Genomic DNA, 19744 nt, shown 5'->3' with positions numbered 1-19744 from the left:
TATACAGGGTGTCTCATAATTAGCTGCCAACCCTGAACAGGCCGATTCTATGATCAAAACTAAGTAAAAAAGTTCATATGAACATGGGTCCGGAAATGCTTCCTAAGGGCACAGGGACCCATTGAAGAGGGAGGAATGGAAATCATTTTTTTGCAATATCTCTCAATCGCGTTGTGATAAATGAATAAAATTTAGCTGTGTATACCAAATTTCATTCATTTATCACAACGCGATTGAGAGATATTGCAAAAAAATGATTTCCATTCCTCCCTCTTCAATGGGTCCCTGTGCCCTTAGGAAGCATTTCCTGACCCATGTTCATATGAACTTTTTTACTTAGTTTTGATCATAGAATCGGCCTGTTCAGGGTTGGCAGCTAATTATGAGACACCCTGTATATTTGTCAATTACTCGAAATGTTGGTAGATATTTACTGTGTAATTTTCTTTCTTCGTGTTATTGTTAGGTACTTCTTGTTGTCTTACTATTTTTTGGTCTTCATATAACTTATAATAATGATAATAATAAAGCAATTAATATAAGGTTTATTTAAACATTTCTCAATAACTATTTACAAACGTTTGTAAAAGTATTATTTATATACATACAAGATACAATCCTAAATGTGATTTTTATTGTAGCTTCAATTTTTTTATTAATACAAATCTTGTTATTAATATTTCTTATGGTGGGATTACTAGAGAACCACGCTAACTCCTGGCAAACCTTTGGTGTTGACACCTGTAACTCTATACGTGCCACCATGGTTGGGGGGTGCGAGAATATTTCCATCGATTGTAAATTTCGCGGTGGTTACATAAATTTCGTCCAGATTTGGACCACCAAATGCAACTGAGGTGACCTAAAAGTAAATATAAATATATTTCAAAACGAAATGTATTTCAATCACTACTGTGGTGTTATTTTATTTCATTTGTTAACATTTTTTAATCTTGAAATGATAGAACTGTTAAAAAATTATTTATTTAGTTATGAACAAAAAGATATAACAGGGTTTTCATATATGTTTTGACACCTAGGTAAATAATAATGTATTGTAAGAATTACAAAAAGTATTTGTATACAAATTCTTGAGCTGTTTTCATTTAACATTTAATATTTAATATAAACAAATGAATCATCAAGTATGTTAAGAATTCTTAAGCCAAAGTGTTGGTTTAAATATGTTGGCGATATGTTTATCATCCGGTCTCATTGAAAAAAAATAACATAGAAGAAATTTTAGTCCCCCCACTCCACTACTTTGCCATTGCACATCCTAATTTCAAGCCTAAATAATTTTTAACCACCATTTTTGTTATGACAGCAGCGTAATCTTTCTCGGCTTATTCAATGCAGAAATTTTGTTAATATTGATAAATTTCTATTTATACCTAAAAGATATTTGAATCAGTGGATAAATACTGGCCAGAGGACTTAATGTCCAATTTCTAAAGAAGAGAGAGCAATAGGTCAAGAAGTCTAAACGGATGACGTGGCAACCGGCCCGAAAATTGTTCAAACAAAAACATATGAATGTCACATAGGGTGCAAATAAAGTCAGCTTTTTCATATTTGGATAGAGTATATTCTTAAGATTTGATCACCTTTATTGCTAGAAATAGACTAGTATTTGTCACTGTAGTCTTAAGAAAGCGCTCTATTCAAATATCTAGAAATATACAGAGCGCTTCATTTAAAAAGGTTGAAGTAGGTTTTTTTAATTTTTTTACATTCAATTCTTTATTGTAGTAGTTTCAACATATTTGATGAGAAACTGGCCCAAAAGACAGTGAGAGGAAGAGCACAAACAATTTCAGATAATGTTTTTCTAGATTTTTAAATAAACCCACTATAAATAGGTGCCTAAATATAAACGGAAACCCTGTATAAAAAAATGGTACTACCTGTTGGGCAGGTATTGGAATGCTTTCTAATAAAGTTTCTGGTATCCTCGGATCAATCTTTATTATACGATTTCCGTTAAACACAGCAACCCATAAATTACCATCGGTATCAATGGCCATACCATCCGGAATACCTGGTACATTATTCTTTTCTAGGGAAAATATAGGTTTGCCCTTTGCTAGAACAAGAAATGATAGTATTAGTATTTATTTAGAGCTGGAGACTATTAATAATTCGTACCAGTTGTACGAATTTTGTTAAAATGACTTTAGGAACGCGTTTTACTTACATATTGTTCCATTTTTGATGTCAAATTCATACTCATCAACAGTCCCTCTGTGGGAATCAATGTAATAAAACTTGTTCAGTTCCGTACTCCAGGCCAAACCATTTGATATTCCAACTTTGTTTATGTTGCTGGTCACTTTATTATTCTGGAAAGAAAATAGAGAACCTTTTTCCCTTTTTACTTGTCCGTTAACTGGTTCTCCGCCCATGGTACCTTAAATAAAAAGTGATATCTCATCAGTGGTGGACATCAGTGGCATAACTATACCATCTGGGGCCCGTGGCAAATTCTTTTGATGGGGGCCCTATCAGTAAAAATCGTCACGTTGTACTAAGTTTAATTTTAATAAACCACTTAAGTAGTTATCCAACACTAATAACAATTTTATTTTCAAGAGCATGGGTTTATACATTTACAATGAAATAACAATTTAATTTCAATAAGATATTTATTAAGAAAAATCTTTTCTTCGAGCTTTCTGTTCCGCAAAAGTGTCTGTAACATCATTAACAAGTTTAAAGATCGGGCCATAGAATTTTCAATAGACAGAATAGCCAAGTTACTTAACCTGTCTTGTCCCATAGAGTTTCTTAAATAGGTTTTTATTAATTTTAGTTTTGAAAATGATGGTTCAGCACTAGCTGTAGTCATAGGAATTGTAACAAATAACATTAATGCAGTGCATACTTCAGGAAAGCTGCAGGACATAAAATGATTCTTTATTATTAATAAATCAGCAAGGTCTCTAATACACGAAGACTTTTCTATTTCGTCTCTGAAAGTGGACCGAAAACTGAGAATTTCCCTGGCAAATGATTCAGATATGTCTTTTTTATATATATCAACAAATTCTAGAGCTTTTTTTAATAGATCAGTGTCATTTAAAACTTGTAAAATACAAATGACCAATTCAATCACACAAAGAATGCGCAGTCAGTCAGCGTTTCCAGATTTTTTTTAACCTAGTAGCCAAACCAGAATTGAAAGTAGCCCAAAATAGCCTGACATCTAGTAACGAAAACCGTTATTTATATTTTTTATACATTTGAAGTTTAAAACCATTCGGATTTGAGTTTGTTCTGTGAGTCTGGGGACAATCCTTTTCTAGTGGTATGTGGACAACCCTGAGAACATGGAGACTACACTATCTAGTCTCCCTGCCTGAGAAATAGAGTAGCTGCTTGTTGTTCTCAGGTAAGGGTAAGAATACAACCACAGAATATACAATATATACAAGTACAACTATGGTCGTAACAATCTAGTAGCTGCAACATGAGAAAAATTTGAGCTCACTTTGATCTTGACACATGTAATTTAGCTACTACTCAACAGATGGCAGCAATAAGTGCTAAAGGCTAAAGTCCCTAGAATCTAGACATTTTACTTATAAAGGCTTCAAAATCCAAACAGTTTACAGAATTCACAGCTTAAATATACGATTCACAGTTCGCAGTAAAATCTAGAAACTCGGTCGAACTAGATTTAAATTCAAAAATAATTCTCTGACAATAAATAAATACTTAATCTCTGGAATAATTAGTTAACTTAAGGCAAATATATATGATTATAAAACTAGATTATTTTGCCTATGATACAACTGACAACAAACAACAACTTTACTATTAGCACGGATTACTCTTCTACTATCTACACTTATAAAATAACCAATTATTCTAAGATTCTACAATACAGAAATGGGTATATAAAATATAAATAAATATAAGTCGAATAAAATTTTTTTTATTCCTTGTACAAAAGAAAAAAAAAATAAACTTAACAGTCTTGAGTAAAAATAGAATTTATATAAATATACTATTCTAACATTCGATTTGTACAGATTGCTGACACTGGTTCAAGTAGCCGAAAGTCATCTGAGATAGCCCAGTTGGCGATAAGTAGCCCAATCTGGCAACCCTGCAGTCAGTAAAGCCCTCCGTAAATAAAAAAATAGCAAATCCAGGATTCCCCTAATATAGTCTGCTAGCTCGACCCAGCGGCAGCGTCACGAAAAATGTAGGTACTTTCTTGGTTAACAAAATGAGGGAATTCTCCGACAGTCATTGCTCACCCGCGCTACCAACGTACGGCGACAAAAAATGTAGAAACCAATGGATGCGTTCCAAAATTGATCAACATCTTTTTGTTTAGGATGTGTTGAAATGCTTAACGATTAACTTGAAATTGTATTATGGTCTTTAGTTGTCTCACTTTAATGGATTTTAAGCAGATACTTAAAAAAATTAAAAAATATACTTTTCAAGTAAAATAAAATACTCAGGTACAATGTTAAAAAATTATTTCTGAGCTCGTGGCCTCTTTTGCCGGGGCCCTCTTGGGTCGGGGGCCCGTGGCATTTTGCCAGCCTTGCCACCCTATAGTTTCGCCACTGGTGGACATCTTCAATTTTAATATTTTATTTCTTTTTGATATCGTTGAAATAGTTACTGATTTTAGAAAAGTGCACTTAAGCTATTTTGAGTTAATATGTAGGTAGTCATTGCAAAATAACAGTTTTTCAGTTAAATGAAATTTGTCCCCAACTAAATCCCATCGAATTTATTCCATGCAAAGCGAACTAATTTTTTTGGTAGGTTTCTCGTATGTCCCGAAGAGATATACAAAAAGTAGTTCATTGTGAGAATAAAAATGCTTCTCGATATCTTAATTCGTTTTTGATGTACATAACATTACAAAGTTTATGATTTCTATAAGATGTTATTTGGCCAGATTTTATTGCGTGAAATCCAATAATGCAATATTTCTATACATATTTTATCCGGTTTTTATCAGTCAGATAAAAAGCACATAAATAACTAACTAAATAAATAACTAAACAATTGCAACTTTTCCATTTCCAGCATGTACAGTCGACGCAAGATAAAGGTTTCCAACCTAAAAGGCATACTACTTTTAAAGGGGCGAGCCGGTGGACTATTAATAGGAATTTTGGGCGGCATCAATAATTAGGGGCGTGTCATTTTTTTTGTGTAGGCACGTGTGTAATGACACAACAAAAAATTGCAGGCCTTTAGTATATGCATTATAAAAAGAGAAGAGTATACAGGTTTTGAAATTATTTTGTCTTGCCACATTATTTTTCTTGTCCCTGTTAATATTTTGAAATAAGAATTTGTCATATTCTGCAGAAAGTAGGTAGGTAGGTCATGAAGGCAACAAAATAAAAAAATATTGTAAACTACAGTTTTATTATAACTTATACAGTTTCGGGAGGAAAGGGAAATATTTTAAGGACGTGTTCTGGAAGTGAAAAGAAGTAAATAAGTTCATGACATTATGGGTCCGGAAATGTTTCCTTTCTGAGATAGATGTCGAAGGAAATTTAAAATCCGTTTTTTTTTAAATATCTCGAAAACGATTTAAGATATTACACTGCCACTGTACTATACACCAAAGCTCAGTGTAATATCTTTAAATCGTTTTAGAAATATTTAGAAAAACAGGATTTTTTTAAATTTTACATCTATCAGAATGGAAGCCGGGCCCATAATATTATGAACTTATTACTTACTTATTTACTTATTTTGACATCATTTTATAAACAATGAAAAAACAAAACAGTCTAATATTTTGTCCAACCACCATCCGAATCAATACCGGCTTGTAATCTGTTTGGCATAGATGTAACAAGAACAAGGCGTCGTATATAATTCACGTCTATACCGTTCCAAATATTTTGTATACGTTCCCAGAGCGTATCTCTATTTGGTGGAATATCGTCATACTGTTCATTCAACTGACGCATTACAGAAGCCCATAAATTTTCATTCGGGTTCAAATCGGGACTTTTAGCTGGCCAAGGAAGAACGTTTATATTATTTTGTTCCATAAATGCCCTAACTACAGCTGATGTATGCACTGGTGAATTATCGTGCTGAAAAATGAATTCCCTGTGGAATACTGAAACTGAGGGTACCATGATATCGGATAATATAGTGCGGTACTGAAGGCCTGTTAAATTTCCCTCAATCCTCCAAATTACTCCGGGTCCGGCATCTGATATCCATGCCCAAGTAGGCACAGAAAAGCGACCACTACGAGCTCTTTCGCAGACATATCTGGGATGAAATCGCTGATTTTTTGGGCGATAGACTTTAACTTCTCCAGAATTGGTGGATTGAAATATTTTTTCGTCGGAAAATATGACGTTATTCCAAAACTGTTGCCCCTGTTGAATGTAATTTCTGGCAAATTGAAGTCTTCTTTCACGATGCTGGACTGTTAGAAGTTCTTTACTAGGAGCCGTATAATTAAAAAGTCCTTGTTCTTTTAATCTTGCTGTAGCTGTATTTTTACAACCGGGGAAGCCCGTTGCCTCTATTGCGTGGCGCATATCTGTAAATTGATTTTCTCGCACGTATGCTACCAATGCTCTGTCTTGATCTTCGGTAGTTTTTCTGTTGATTCCTGTTCCTGATCGACGATCAACTGACAGCTCAATTTCCCATTTACGATGGAGTTTATTTATACATGTGTGACTCACATGAAGTTCTCTGGCAACACCTCTTGCTGACCAACCATTTTCCAGCATTGCAATCGCCCGACTTCTGCGACGAGGGGAGAGTTGAGCCATTTTTTTAAACTGTTTACACTTGTACTCTGTACACTACAGAATCACTAAATACAACTCAACTAATCGCTATTTAATTAATCACTATCCGAATTACTAATAAATCACTCTGAAATCCCTAACTAAATCACGGTTTTCTGCCTACAATATTGACACCTGTCACTTTAAAATTTAAATAAAATATTACCGCGAGTCTAATGGGAACGCCACATATAGACAAGCGGTTAAGCCGTCATATTTCAAACAAAATACGATTCAGATTGGAAACCTTTATCTTGCGTCGACTGTACTTTGTACTGAATTTTTAGGAAAATTATTTGACTTGATAATAATACTTTAAATAAATATACTTATTCCAATAATTTCCAGACGTCTAACTTTCCTAATAGATTTATTGATTTTAATCAGATGATACATTACCTGCCCACAATCGTCCTGAGGGATCGCATTTTCCATCATTAAATCTATTGTCTATGGTGTTTGGATCGTTGTCCACTTCAAATAATTTACGCACATTTGAAACTTTCTCGCTCTCCCCATCCCAAGTCACAATTGCCAATTCTCTTCCAATACTGATGAGGAATTTATCTTTCTCTCCTCGAACAGGGATGATAAGAGACACATGATTGGTTCCTCATCAAACAAAAACATTTATTCGTTTTTAATTAAAATATAATTCCTACAGGTTTCGCAAAAAAAAGTTTATAGGAACAAATAAGTAAAAATATAAAATGTACCAAAAAACATCTATTGACATTTTGTTCCATACACCATTGACGTAAGAGGAATATCAACATTTTTGACAATATCCATAGAATCTTTGAATTACTAATTTGGAAAACTAATAAGATAGAAAACTGAGTTAATGTCAATTCCCAGAAATAAACAAAGGAGTAAAATCGATTGTGAGAATTTAGAAACAATGCTAAAAATATTTTATACAGGTTTAATATTATTATTTTGGTTAATATATTCAGTTGGTAGATATAATTATATAGTTTGCTAAACAACAATTTCTTACCGATAACCGCCTTTGTGTGTTTTTTTGTTGCTGGTACATATTTGTGTATAGACTTTCCAAAAATATCTACAAAATAAAGACTCTGGGTCTCTGCATCCCAGTGTGGCCCTTCTCCTAGTTCAACCGTTTCAATTTCAGTAATTCTTTCAACCTTAGGTGCCATACCGCTTCTTACTGAAATTTGGTCAAACATGAAATTGTTGTTTACTTTATTTTAGAGATATTAAAGCTAATTCAAAATGTTTTTGTAAAAACAACGTTCTTTAATACCAAAAATCTGGGTGCCTATGTAAAAGATATCTAACCTCATATGGTAGACAAGATTCTTAACTAGAAATATTGTTGAAAACAACTACTCTATGAACTCTATGCCCTAACTAACATTTGAAGTATTATAGCAATATGTATATAAGAATAAGGCTAAAAGAGATTAGATAGAAAATAAAATTTTAACCACTTTTTATTAGTTTAAATTTTAACAAAATATTCTTTTTTGTGAAAGGTGTCATACATGGCCTTTTTTAATAGACCTTTTTAGTAGTGACGACAAACACCAAATAATAGTCAACCCCATAGTACACATTGTCATGAAGAATTTGTCAGTATTTTCACTAGATCGATTTTCGACCTTATGTACTTTGGACACAAGTGCCAAAAAAATGTCTTCTTTGTCATGATCTTATATTGCAATATTCTGGCAATATTGGAAACATTTAAGTTAAGTTTCAAACCCTAAGTGACAAATTAAAGGAATTTTAGAATTTATATATTTAAATTTATAGAACAATATTTACTTTTATAGTAGGTAATTAATAGGTACATTAAAATTATATCACTGTTACTGAGCATTTTAAAGATAATTTTATGTAAGCGAAGTAGCCTCAACAGGATATCATTCAAGAAAAGTTCGGTTATGGTTAAGAGTACGTCTATAATAAACCACTGGAAGAAAAAAAAACACTCGATAAATACACTGATACAGCACACTACCAAGAAAAACAATAAAAATGCCAAGATTAAACGAAACGAGAAAATACGCTAATGATGACAGCGATGACATATCTACAAGATCTCACCTGCGTTATAAGGCTATTTTTTTTATTTTATTCAAATTTAGGAATATTCTTTTAGATCGTTTTTTGTAAGTTTTAAGCACATTAGTGTATCTATTTTACAAAACACGTGTTGGTTGTTCTTAAATACTTCTAAATCCTTTTAAAAATAAATTAATTTGAAGTTGTCAATCAGATTCGGTCTGTACAAGTTGTTATTTAATTTATTTAATCTCTATGACAATTTGTTGCGGGTTGCCTAAATATATGACGTCACACTAAAAGAGTCTATTGCAACCAGTGCCGGTTATTGACTTACCAGGGAGGACGCAAAATTTAGTTGTTGAAAAAAAAAAAAAATAAATATAAGTGGGTGGTTTTATTTTAAGTACTATTGAAATTTAGGGAAAATGTACTCAACATTATTGTTTATAGTCAAAGTCCATTCTTCTGCTTTTGTCCGAAATAAACTTTTCAATTACTTTTTCATTAAAGTTTGGTATTACTCGCACCATTGATTTTTCATAGATAGCTTGTAGCAGTGCCATAATCAATTTAAACGTGTACAATTTAAAAAAACGCACGAAATCAATATGAAAGTAATAAAATTTTACAACACACATGAACAAATTACGTTCATTAAGAAAAAAAAGCAATGAATAAATATTATTTGGTGGCGGTCGAACTAAACGGAACCCAAACGGCATAGTAAATATGCGCTGCTGCCATTCCATCTATCACTGCTACGCGACTGTAACCATAACCACCGCTGTGCTATAAACACTTTACAGATGTAGATGCTAGCTACGAGAAGCCCACGTATTCAGAGTTTTGCAAACGTGTTTTACAAGTTGAATTAAGCTGACTGCACAGATTTAACATTTTCTTTTTAATGTAATTAAACTAAATTTTAAATTAAATTTTTTTGCGGTGCCCCAGAGACCCTCCCCCCCACCGCACCGGTAGCCTATGATTGCAACTATTTTGTCATTCTCAATCCATCTTATAGCATCCAGAAATGAACAGATAAGTACATATTTTGGGGAAAAAAGTGAAAATATAATTAATGTTGTTATCCTTATTAGTAATAAAGATTAAATAGTCGTTAAATACGTGTTTATAACTGTCCACGTCACATGCGAAAAGTAAAATAATTTGTGTTGTATTAAATATGACAAACGGATCAAGAGGATTAAAATGAATACGACTTTTTGATCTGAGCATTAAATCCGATATTGTAATACGCAAGTCCGGCTTAATTGTGTTTTAGAACCTTGGCTTAGAACCGTACGAATATTACCATCCTTAAGTTTATACTATAAATAATTGTTCTATAAGCAAAAACTATTAAATATATTTAACTTTTACCAATAATATAAAGTTAGGTATATCTGTAAGTATGGTGTTTTAAATTTTAATTACACAGCGATTTGGCTTACCTTCCTCCTGGTTATTTTACCTTCTCTCTTCCACAAGTTATGCCGAACTGTTTAATGTTTATGTTACATAAAGTGTTAATAAACACATTTGCTTGCGGATAATGCGCGCTATCACCATTGATGTTTGCGCTGGATTCATAAATCAAAAAATTAACAACAAAAGATAATGCCTGAATTTTGTAATTGAATATGATTATAATTGTTTGCTTAAAAAAGCTATAGTAAATGGGTGGTCCGATGCCAAAAACAAGAAAAAAAGTCAGGGATATATTTACAAACAAATCTCAATGCACGGATTATGCTTTACTGGTTGCATATACAACACGCATAAAATCGTATTTGATAATATCGCTACCTAGAAAACCAACAGGAAGCGATTTTTTTGTCCATTTTTGATCTTGAAATCTAGACATTCATCGTATATCTATAAGCTAAAATGATTAATACATCTCTTACTTGGATATTCATGGGATGTTCTGTTTTGATATATACAGGAACGTCCTTTTTATACTTATTATAGTGCGAGTTGTTATAATGTATATCAGAAAGACAAGACAGAAAGATATCGCTTTTTTGCCTAAATAAATATTTCGATTCAGAATATTCATAAGATGTCGTTCATTTTTATATATCAAATATGTACATCTAGACTTCCTTTTTGATTATCCATGTGAAATAGGTACATTTTTTTTATTATGTTAAGTATCCTACTAATTTTAAATTATATTTTAAAAATATGTATGATTATTGTTGAGTTTATAAAAGAAATAGTAAAAGAACATTTCCATGAGTAGACAATAAAAAATATTTCAATAAAAATTACCATTACAGGATAATGGATAATCCAATTTCTTTTTAAGTCTTAGCAGAATTGAGCAGCATTATACATTTCTGAATTTAATTATTGCTGTTTTTTTTTTCATGTATACTGTAACAAACATGTGTTTAAACTTGTAAAATCTGTACCCATTTTATGCAAAATGAAAACTATTTTCAATAATTTCATAAAATTTCTTTTAAAAAAATTAAAATTTTTTTTTATTTTTCATTTTAATAGTTTAGTCCAAAAAATGAATGTTTCTTATATTAAAATGTAAAACATAGGTACGCATATTGACATTCTTAAATATATTTTTCCACACAACTATTAACGTGCTTCTTATAACTGTACATAAAGGATGATGGGATCACCGAATAGCTTATATGATTCAATCGCTAGGTCGTTAGGAATTAAATGATTTGTTCAATTGTGCTTCGAATCCCACGGAAGGGGGAAAATTCATTTTCAGAAATTTATAACATGAAAGCGCGGATTAAAAAAATAATTTAGGAGGTTGCTATAGGAAATGAGTAAATAGAAATATAAAGAACTGAATATAAAATGCAAAAAAATTATGAAACACTCTTTATTTATACTTGAAGGTAGTGTAGTAACGATAGGTGTCCAATGGATGGTAATATGTTTAATGTGAAGTTATCACTATGGACTTCCATTTTATGATAATATGGATGTACTCCATTCTATGCGTTCATTTTGTATGGTGTATGGATGTGAGATGTTAAGACACTGAATCTTTCTAAGACATCTGTTGAAGTTTTGTCTGAATTCAGATGGATGTCCATAGGATGAATGTGTTCCATCTGGGCAATTACTGGAGATAAATCAAAAGTATCCCTGCTAATTCAGGGAATTTAAAAAAAAAAAAATAAAATTTGCCAATTTCAGGTTTCGAGTTTATTTTTAAAAATATACATACGACAAAAAAAAACAGAAAATGTATTCCTAACTTTCTTTTTATTTACACATTTAATTTGACAAAAACATTTTTTATACACTTAATTGATCCTTGTGACGTAACAATTTATTTGCTTTTGTTTTATTTTTTAATTTACAATATGACAAAGTACCTAAAAAAGAAAAACTGTTCAGTTCTTTTAATTCAAACATTAATATTTTTACACCACTATTGGTTTCAGTGTCATATTCTTTCAAGAATCTTTTTTATCTTTACAATAACAACTATTCAAACACTTTTTTATTACATTCAGTTTTAAACACTATGGTATAACTAAAGCTTTTTTTCTACAAGAGAAGCTTGAGAGATCGAAATCATCGACGAATAATCTTTGAAAAGCTAGTACCTTTTTCTTAATGAATGACAATATAATCTTTAATTCAGTATATTATCTGTTTATTCATGTCGTACTCATTTTTTCATACCTTCATCACTATTATAGACATGTTTATCAAAACTCACATGTTTGTAGTAGTTTACGGAATAGAGCAAAATCGAAGTGACCAAGCATTTTTCAAAAAATTAAACATTCGCGAAAAAGTGATTTTTAGATTTACACTGAATTTGCAACGTTATCTCTTTCAAAAAATATCAAAATAGGTATATAATATTAATTTGAGAAAAGATTTTATTTTTGATTTTCAAAAATAACTCATATACATTGTCAGGTTCAAATGCAGTAAACGTTTTTACATAATCCACTTAACTTTAGTTTTAATTTAATGGGATCATTGTGGTTGCTAATGGTTTGAGTTTAAAATAAAATATTTTGTTATGCAGATAAACATTGTAAGCATGTTACATAACGAAACAATAAAGATAAGTTTGTTTTAAATAGTTATTTTTATGGATAGATTAAAGTTCATAGACGTGTCAAGATCAAGAGCAGCGCATTGATATTAACAAAAAAAATACCAGTACCAGATACCAGATTATAGGTCTCTCTACAAGTCAGATCAAAGGTTGACCAATTAAAATAGATAATTTTCCATTATTTTTTTGTGCCAGATTATTCCGGATGACCATATCAAAGTCATCACAAGTGATATTGATAAACTACAATAATTAATTGTTATTCAACATGATTTCAAATTTAAATAGGTGCCAGTTTGGTTATGTTACGGCAAATTACATGATATTTTTTCGATTAATTGAATTAGATTAATGTTGTTGAAGTAAATATTTTTTTTTTATGAAATTTAAGGATTTTTAAAGCATCCTAATCTTGGGAGAAATTGATGTTTTATTTCTAAGGTTGAGCATAAGATAAACATTTATAAAATAATTGCTTACCAAATAGGTTCACTCAATAATGAAAAAAGAAACTATTATTTAAATATTTACATAATTTATTTAATTAAAGCTGGTACAAAAAATAGTTTTGGAGAAATATTTATATCACATATTTTTCAAATTTCTTTCTGTAATTTGTTACAGTTTGTGCAGTTTTATAAAAAAAATTTTTGAAATGCAGTCTGTTCCTGAAATACATACATCAGCAAGCAACGCTAGATTCCTAGGGTCGAATAAGACGAATTAGATCAACTTACATATAGATACACAAAAGTTACCGCCTGCTACAACAATTTACGCTACAGATTTCTTAATTGACACACCTCTTTATTTATTTGACTTTAATATTACTCCCACCCACATGTAAGAAAATTATATACAGGGTGTTATTTTTTTAGTACTATAGCTATACTCAGGAGGCGTTGAGTTCTGTATATATATGTATGTTAGTCTAAATCGTGTTATTTTGGCTCTAAAAATCTGGGATGGCTCGCTGGTACAGACTTTTATAATTTTACATTAACGCTGGGCAATCCTTTAACATTTAACCCTGTAACTCTGTATGTAGCACCGTCATCTGGTGTAAAAGTTAAGCCTGGAACAGGTATTCTTCCCGTAGTTACATACAACTCATCCAGATTTGGCCCGCCAAACACAGCGGCTGTAACCTGAAAAGAAAAATGTACAGGCGTCAGATTTATAGTAATAAATTATTTCGGGTTTTTCAAAACTAATTGATGTTTATTTGCAAGTTATTTTATTACCTCTTGAGCAGGGAACTCGATGGTCTGCAGCAAGGTCTCTGGGCGTCGGGGGTCGATTTTTATCAATTTGTAACTAGGTGGCACTGCTGCCCACAAGTTACCATCAGCGTCGATTGTCATACCATCCAAGAAACCTTCTAGGCCGTGTTTGTTTAGGGTGAATACCGGTTTTCCATTTGCTGCAATTAAAAATTATAATTTTCAGTTAAAAAAATCGGTATATTCACATTTTATTATTTATTTTTTATTCAAAAAATTTGCAGTTGTATAAAAATGTATAAAATGTAAGACTTTTATGTATAGGGCGATGATATAGTTGAAAAATATGTAGGCAAAATATCTCAGGTTCAATTTGTAAGAAAAATATTTTAATTTAAGTGATAATGAACGTTTGTATATTTTGATCGGCTTTTGAGATGTTCAATAAGTTTTCCATTTGTGAACATTTTTTACTTTTGTTTTTATTCAGTTGTTTACGTAGAATCCAGTGGCGTATACAATATTTGTAACTTATTATAATTATCAAAAATTTTTTTGTAGTAACAGTAACAGTTTCTGTACAAAAAAAAAATGAATGTCACGTTTACATATCATTGTGCCTTCTTTATCATTTTGTCTTTTAATCTAGAAATAAATCATGTGATTTCAAAGAAATACATAAAAACAAATGAATAATCACTGATTCATGGGCAATCTTGACTTTGTCCAATGTGCAAAATCAGTAAATAAATCAAAGTATTGTGCAAACTGCCAAAGTAAATATATAGTGTGTCCTGTATGGTAATTCTAGTATGATTGACAATCATGGTTCGACACTAGTCAAATAAGTACAATTTTCAAAGTAATTTTTCTGACCTGGAAGGATAAGTCTATAAAATAAAACAAGATGACTCTAAAACAAAAAAGTGTTCTCTTTCCGATGGTAATAAAACAAATTTGATTGGAGAAAAACGTTTTGTGCTATTAGGGTTTGAAAATTCACAAAATTTGACGCATAAAATTCAAACCTCATGTTCAATAGCAGTAACGGGTTTAGTTAGTTCACCAAAACATAATTTTCTAGAAGATCTTATTTCAAAGTTATAAGCATAAAAAATCTGCTACAAATGGACGTGACAGATTCTTTGCGAAACTTTGTGACAACAGCAATGAAACTTTTTTAACTTTGGAACTGCAACCTTCAAGCAGAGCACAAAAAGTTGTCCTTGGTTTTTTTTTAAAGATGTTACTTGCTATGGTTTCAGAACAGCAACACTTGAAACTTGATAATTTATTCGCGCTTGCGATTGCATCACACAAGTGACCTTTTTCAGAAAGCCCTTGCGCCTCCTCTATACTACTAGGGAAACTTAGACTTTGTACATCACTTAAATCTTTGTTCAACTAACACCAAATTTTATCAAGATCCAAAATGGTATCAAAAAGGTGATTTGGTCACCTGACATAATTACTTTTTGGAAAAATTCACAAAATTGATTCACTCTTTATATCCATTATATATGTATATTAAATGCAATTTTCCTGTTCCTCAAATATTTTAGTAAAAATTTGTCTAATGTATGACAGTATTACTTCACTGATAATCAATTCATAGTAAAAAAATTAGCTTATTATATTTTTAATACCTTCTATTGATTGACCTTGAAAATATAAAATGTGTAACTGTTTTATATTATCATTACCTACAGTTGATAAATTGTTTATAAATACTACGCAGCATTTATAAGAATTATACATAAATAATTAACAAGACAAGCTTTATTAATAGAAGAAATTTGTACTGAGGAATTAAGTACATATCTATCAATCGCTATCGTTAATCTTCCTGACGTTAGCTCAATATTCAGAGACATTTTGTGATTAAAATCTTATTTTTATGGACTTATTAATACATATTTAGAATTAATCACATCATCATCTATTTTACTTATTTAATTTTAAACGTAAGGCATGATTTAATTGTATAAATGCCCGAAATATGTTATTATTATATTACATGATGTTATCAAACATTAGTATACGCTATAAATTACTCTTGAGTTGCTAATTAGTAGGCACAATAATATCCACTCCTCTGGTTGAAAAAAATTCGTTATCTGTATCTCATAAATAAATAAAGAAGGCAATTAAAAAATATATTGATAGAAACCAGTGGCGCATCCACGTGGGTCTAGAAAAAGGCTTTTCCAAAAGGAGAAAGCAGAAATAGAGAAATAATTTTTGAAAAATTATTATTAACTTACATATAGTCCCTTTAGTGATGTCGATATCGTATTCATCCAAAGTACCCTTCCGGGAATCAATGTAGTAAAACTTTTTTAAGGCAGCATTAAAGGCTAGACCGTTTGATATGCCAAGACCAGTCACGTGAGCAGTGGCCTTGCCGTTTTGAAAACTGTATAAAGTTCCTCTTCCATTCTCAATTTTATCGAGGTCCACTGGTGGAGCTCCTATAGTACCTGTAGAAGAAACATTTTTGTAATTTCACTCATTCACACTCAAATAAGTATCATCTGAAGAGAATTCTATAAAATACTAGGTATTCTTTTTATAAGATTCATAAGCATGTAATAATCATCTATTTATTCGAAAAACAAGACATATTTAGCAAAAAAAGGTAAAAAAACATTATTATTTAACACTAGCAACCCGCCCCGGCTTCGCACGGGCAAATATAAAATAGCATATGTTACTCCGAGGAGATGTAGCTTTCGGTAAAATTGGTTGAGTAGTTTTTGAGTTAAATCGTAACAAACAAAAAATCAAAATCATCTTTCTTCTAATGCGACCCTAATATTAATTTTAAAATAATTTACGATTTATTTATATACCTAAAGACAACAAACGAACTCAAAACTAAAAATGCAAAACCTTTAAATTTAAAACAATGTAGGTAACTACCAACAATGTGAAAAGAAAACGAATTAAATTAAAGTACCTATGTTTAGGACTATCAATTTTAATTAATAAGTAAGTAGTTAGGTATCTAACTACCTAAAGAAAACAAACACGAAACAAAAATGTGGCTATGAAGTTTTAAATGATTCACAATAAGAAAAAAAACAAACAAATTATTAAACTCAATGAAATAAAAGTATGTTTGCAAGTATCTATGTATGTTTCGACTACCTAAAGACAACAAATACAAAACAAAAATCTGACCTTAAAATATCGAACGCAATTATAACTTTTCAACAACACCCAGAAAGAAAACACAGTCGTCAGTCGTCACCTCCATTCGCTCCAAGTCAGTTTATTAAAGGATCACGCGCGCGTTATCGTTCGGCTTATTAGCTAAACAGTAGGCAAGACGGTGCGGGGGGAGGGTCGGCGATCGCATCAAGCGAAGCGAGGCGCTTGAATTTTATTCTCGCGTCCGTAATTTTTTTGCGATTTCTCCTAAGATATTCATTTAAATTATATGGTGTAAAAGAGTAAAATAATGTGCATGAAATGCTTAAAGCCTCTAACTTATTTAAAATGATAAATAGCTTTCCAATTACCGCTTTATAATTGCCCATTTTTTAAAGTATTAAAATGGATATAGTATGTTAGCCTTAAGAGATAGACATTATGCCATCGCGGACTTTTCTGTAGACCTATATAAGATACACAATTCCACCATACATTATTTTGTTATATCTCAAAGGGTTTAGCAGCGTTTTCGTTGAAAGCTCCCAGACGGCTTATTTTTTTCCGACGCCTCCAACAAATATCGTTAATGTATACAAAAACTTAACAAATTATATACTAAAACCTTCCTCGAGAATCACTCTATCCATTGGTGAAAACAGCATGAAAATCGGTGCAGTAGTTTTTGAGTTTATCGCGAACAGACAGACAGACAGACGCAGCGGAGGACTTTGTTTTATAATATGTAGTGATATAATTTAATTTTCAACAGCTATTTGATATTTCAACATTGTTCTAGTAGAATGCATTAACCCTCAATTTTTTTCTTTATACAGAGCTGTCTAAAATAGGGTCCTTAAATTGATCAAGTATCCTATTGTTCTCGTTTGCCCGAAAATGGCCGTTTGATATGTCATGGTACTTTATCAATACCTAGGGATTTTATTTTTTAAGTATTTTTAGCGGTCTCTAAGTTTTAGGTAAAAAATAATTATATTAACATATGGCTATCTCAAAAAGTTTTATTGAAGTGGCTATAAAAAATGGTAAAATTATAGTAAAAAATTAAACAAAAAGGAACTTAAATTATCAGTACCATTCTCTTTTGCACTCACCTGTCCATAATCTTCCCGAAGGATCACATTTTCCATCGTTGAATACATTTTCCGGGTACTGTTCATCTACTTCATACAAGGTCTTCAATATTGAAACAGAGTCACTTTCCCCATCCCAAGAGATAAGAGCAATTTGTTTCCCTCTACTTATAACGAACTGATCCTTTTGTCCTTCCACAGGGATAATGAAGGATACATTTAATCCTAAAAATTTTGATTGGATCTCAGTGTGAGACAATAAGATACAAATTCTTCACAAAAAACAATAAAGGTAACTGTTCTGTACTTGACGTTTCGAACAATTTATCAGTGCATTCAATGAAGATAACATAAAGTAAAAGGTAGGTATTTTCAGATATTTTGATAATATTGTAGATTGCTTACTTCACACTGTGAGATTCCAAAATATGTATATCTAAAAATAAGTTGTCAAAAAACAACCGGCCCAGGTGTTTACTTACTACTATAATAAAAATAATTTACAGTGTGGCAAAATATCCAAAAAATAAAACTTTTCAAACGATGGTTTAATGAAGAAACAATTTTATATACACAACAAAAAATAAATAACCGAAGAGAAGTATCCAGACTCATTTATTCATAAAATTAAAACACTTGTCTTTAAAAAATTTCAACAGAGTGAGGTCAGGTACTTCAGCTAGCCAGAGTAATATTAAAAAAAAATGCTGGAGAATATTTTGCTCTTTATTAGAATTTTAATTATTGTTTATATAAAAAAAGATTGAAATAAAAATTACTTTAATCATTGTTTTAATTATCTCTATCAAGATATTTTAATCGGTATTAATCAAATAATTTCTTACCAATATATGCTCTGGTATATTTTCGCGTAGCAGGGACAAACCTGTTGATGTAGTGCCCGTTAATGTCAACGAAATAAACGGATTGAGTTTTAGCATCCCAATGTGGAGATTCTCCCAGGTCGAGGGGTACATCAACCACTTTTTCTATTTTCGGAGCCATGATTTCGCTTAAGCGGTTTAACAGGCTTGAATAATGCGATAACAACTGGGTACTGGTATGTTAAGTGTTACATTATTATTTATATGTTATTGTAACAGCACTCACAGGCGTGCGTATGAGTTATCGATAGCATTAATTTATCTTATAAATGGACATAGTAGAAGATAGACCAAAATTTAAACTGAGCTTTTAGGTACCTCATAAAAACTTTATGGAAATTTCTTAACTTGATACAAATACAAATAAAAGTGCCTAATTATAAATATGAGTGAAATTTGCGGGTAGCTATTCTCCCTCTCCAGCCTCCTCCAGAAAACAACATTTAATATTTCATTAACGTTTTTTTGTCATTGTTTTTTTAAA

The 19744-nt window shown here is 31.2% G+C and overlaps 2 protein-coding genes across 2 annotated transcripts in view; both read right to left on the bottom strand.

The window, feature by feature from the left end:
* The window catches only part of LOC108909467, a 23550-nt gene extending 13150 nt beyond the window's left edge, over positions 1 to 10400 (bottom strand). Inside the window, exons 1-6 of the mRNA XM_018713811.2 lie at positions 10298 to 10400; positions 7807 to 7980; positions 7206 to 7418; positions 2198 to 2410; positions 1908 to 2086; positions 699 to 862 (exon numbers count right to left, since the gene is read on the bottom strand). Of these exons, the coding sequence (XP_018569327.1) occupies positions 699 to 862; positions 1908 to 2086; positions 2198 to 2410; positions 7206 to 7418; positions 7807 to 7969 (932 nt within the window). The 5' untranslated portion in view covers positions 7970 to 7980; positions 10298 to 10400. The remainder of the gene's footprint in view (positions 1 to 698; positions 863 to 1907; positions 2087 to 2197; positions 2411 to 7205; positions 7419 to 7806; positions 7981 to 10297) is intronic.
* Positions 10401 to 13517: 3117 nt separating this feature from the next.
* Positions 13518 to 19451, bottom strand: LOC108909472 (regucalcin). Its single transcript, XM_018713817.1, has 5 exons — positions 19222 to 19451; positions 18398 to 18601; positions 16394 to 16609; positions 14151 to 14329; positions 13518 to 14054 (listed from the first exon to the last, which is right to left on the bottom strand). The coding sequence occupies exons 1-5, from the start codon at positions 19379 to 19381 to the stop codon at positions 13893 to 13895; spliced, it is 921 nt and encodes a 306-aa protein (XP_018569333.1). The 5' UTR covers positions 19382 to 19451; the 3' UTR covers positions 13518 to 13892.
* Positions 19452 to 19744: the final 293 nt, after the last annotated feature.

Source organism: Anoplophora glabripennis, unplaced genomic scaffold (assembly GCF_000390285.2).
Source record: "Anoplophora glabripennis isolate ALB-LARVAE unplaced genomic scaffold, Agla_2.0 scaffold327, whole genome shotgun sequence".
Taxonomy (NCBI): Eukaryota; Metazoa; Arthropoda; class Insecta; order Coleoptera; family Cerambycidae; genus Anoplophora; species Anoplophora glabripennis.
The sequence above is the reverse complement of the archived record's forward strand: the minus strand, read 5'-3'. Positions and strand labels throughout refer to the sequence as shown.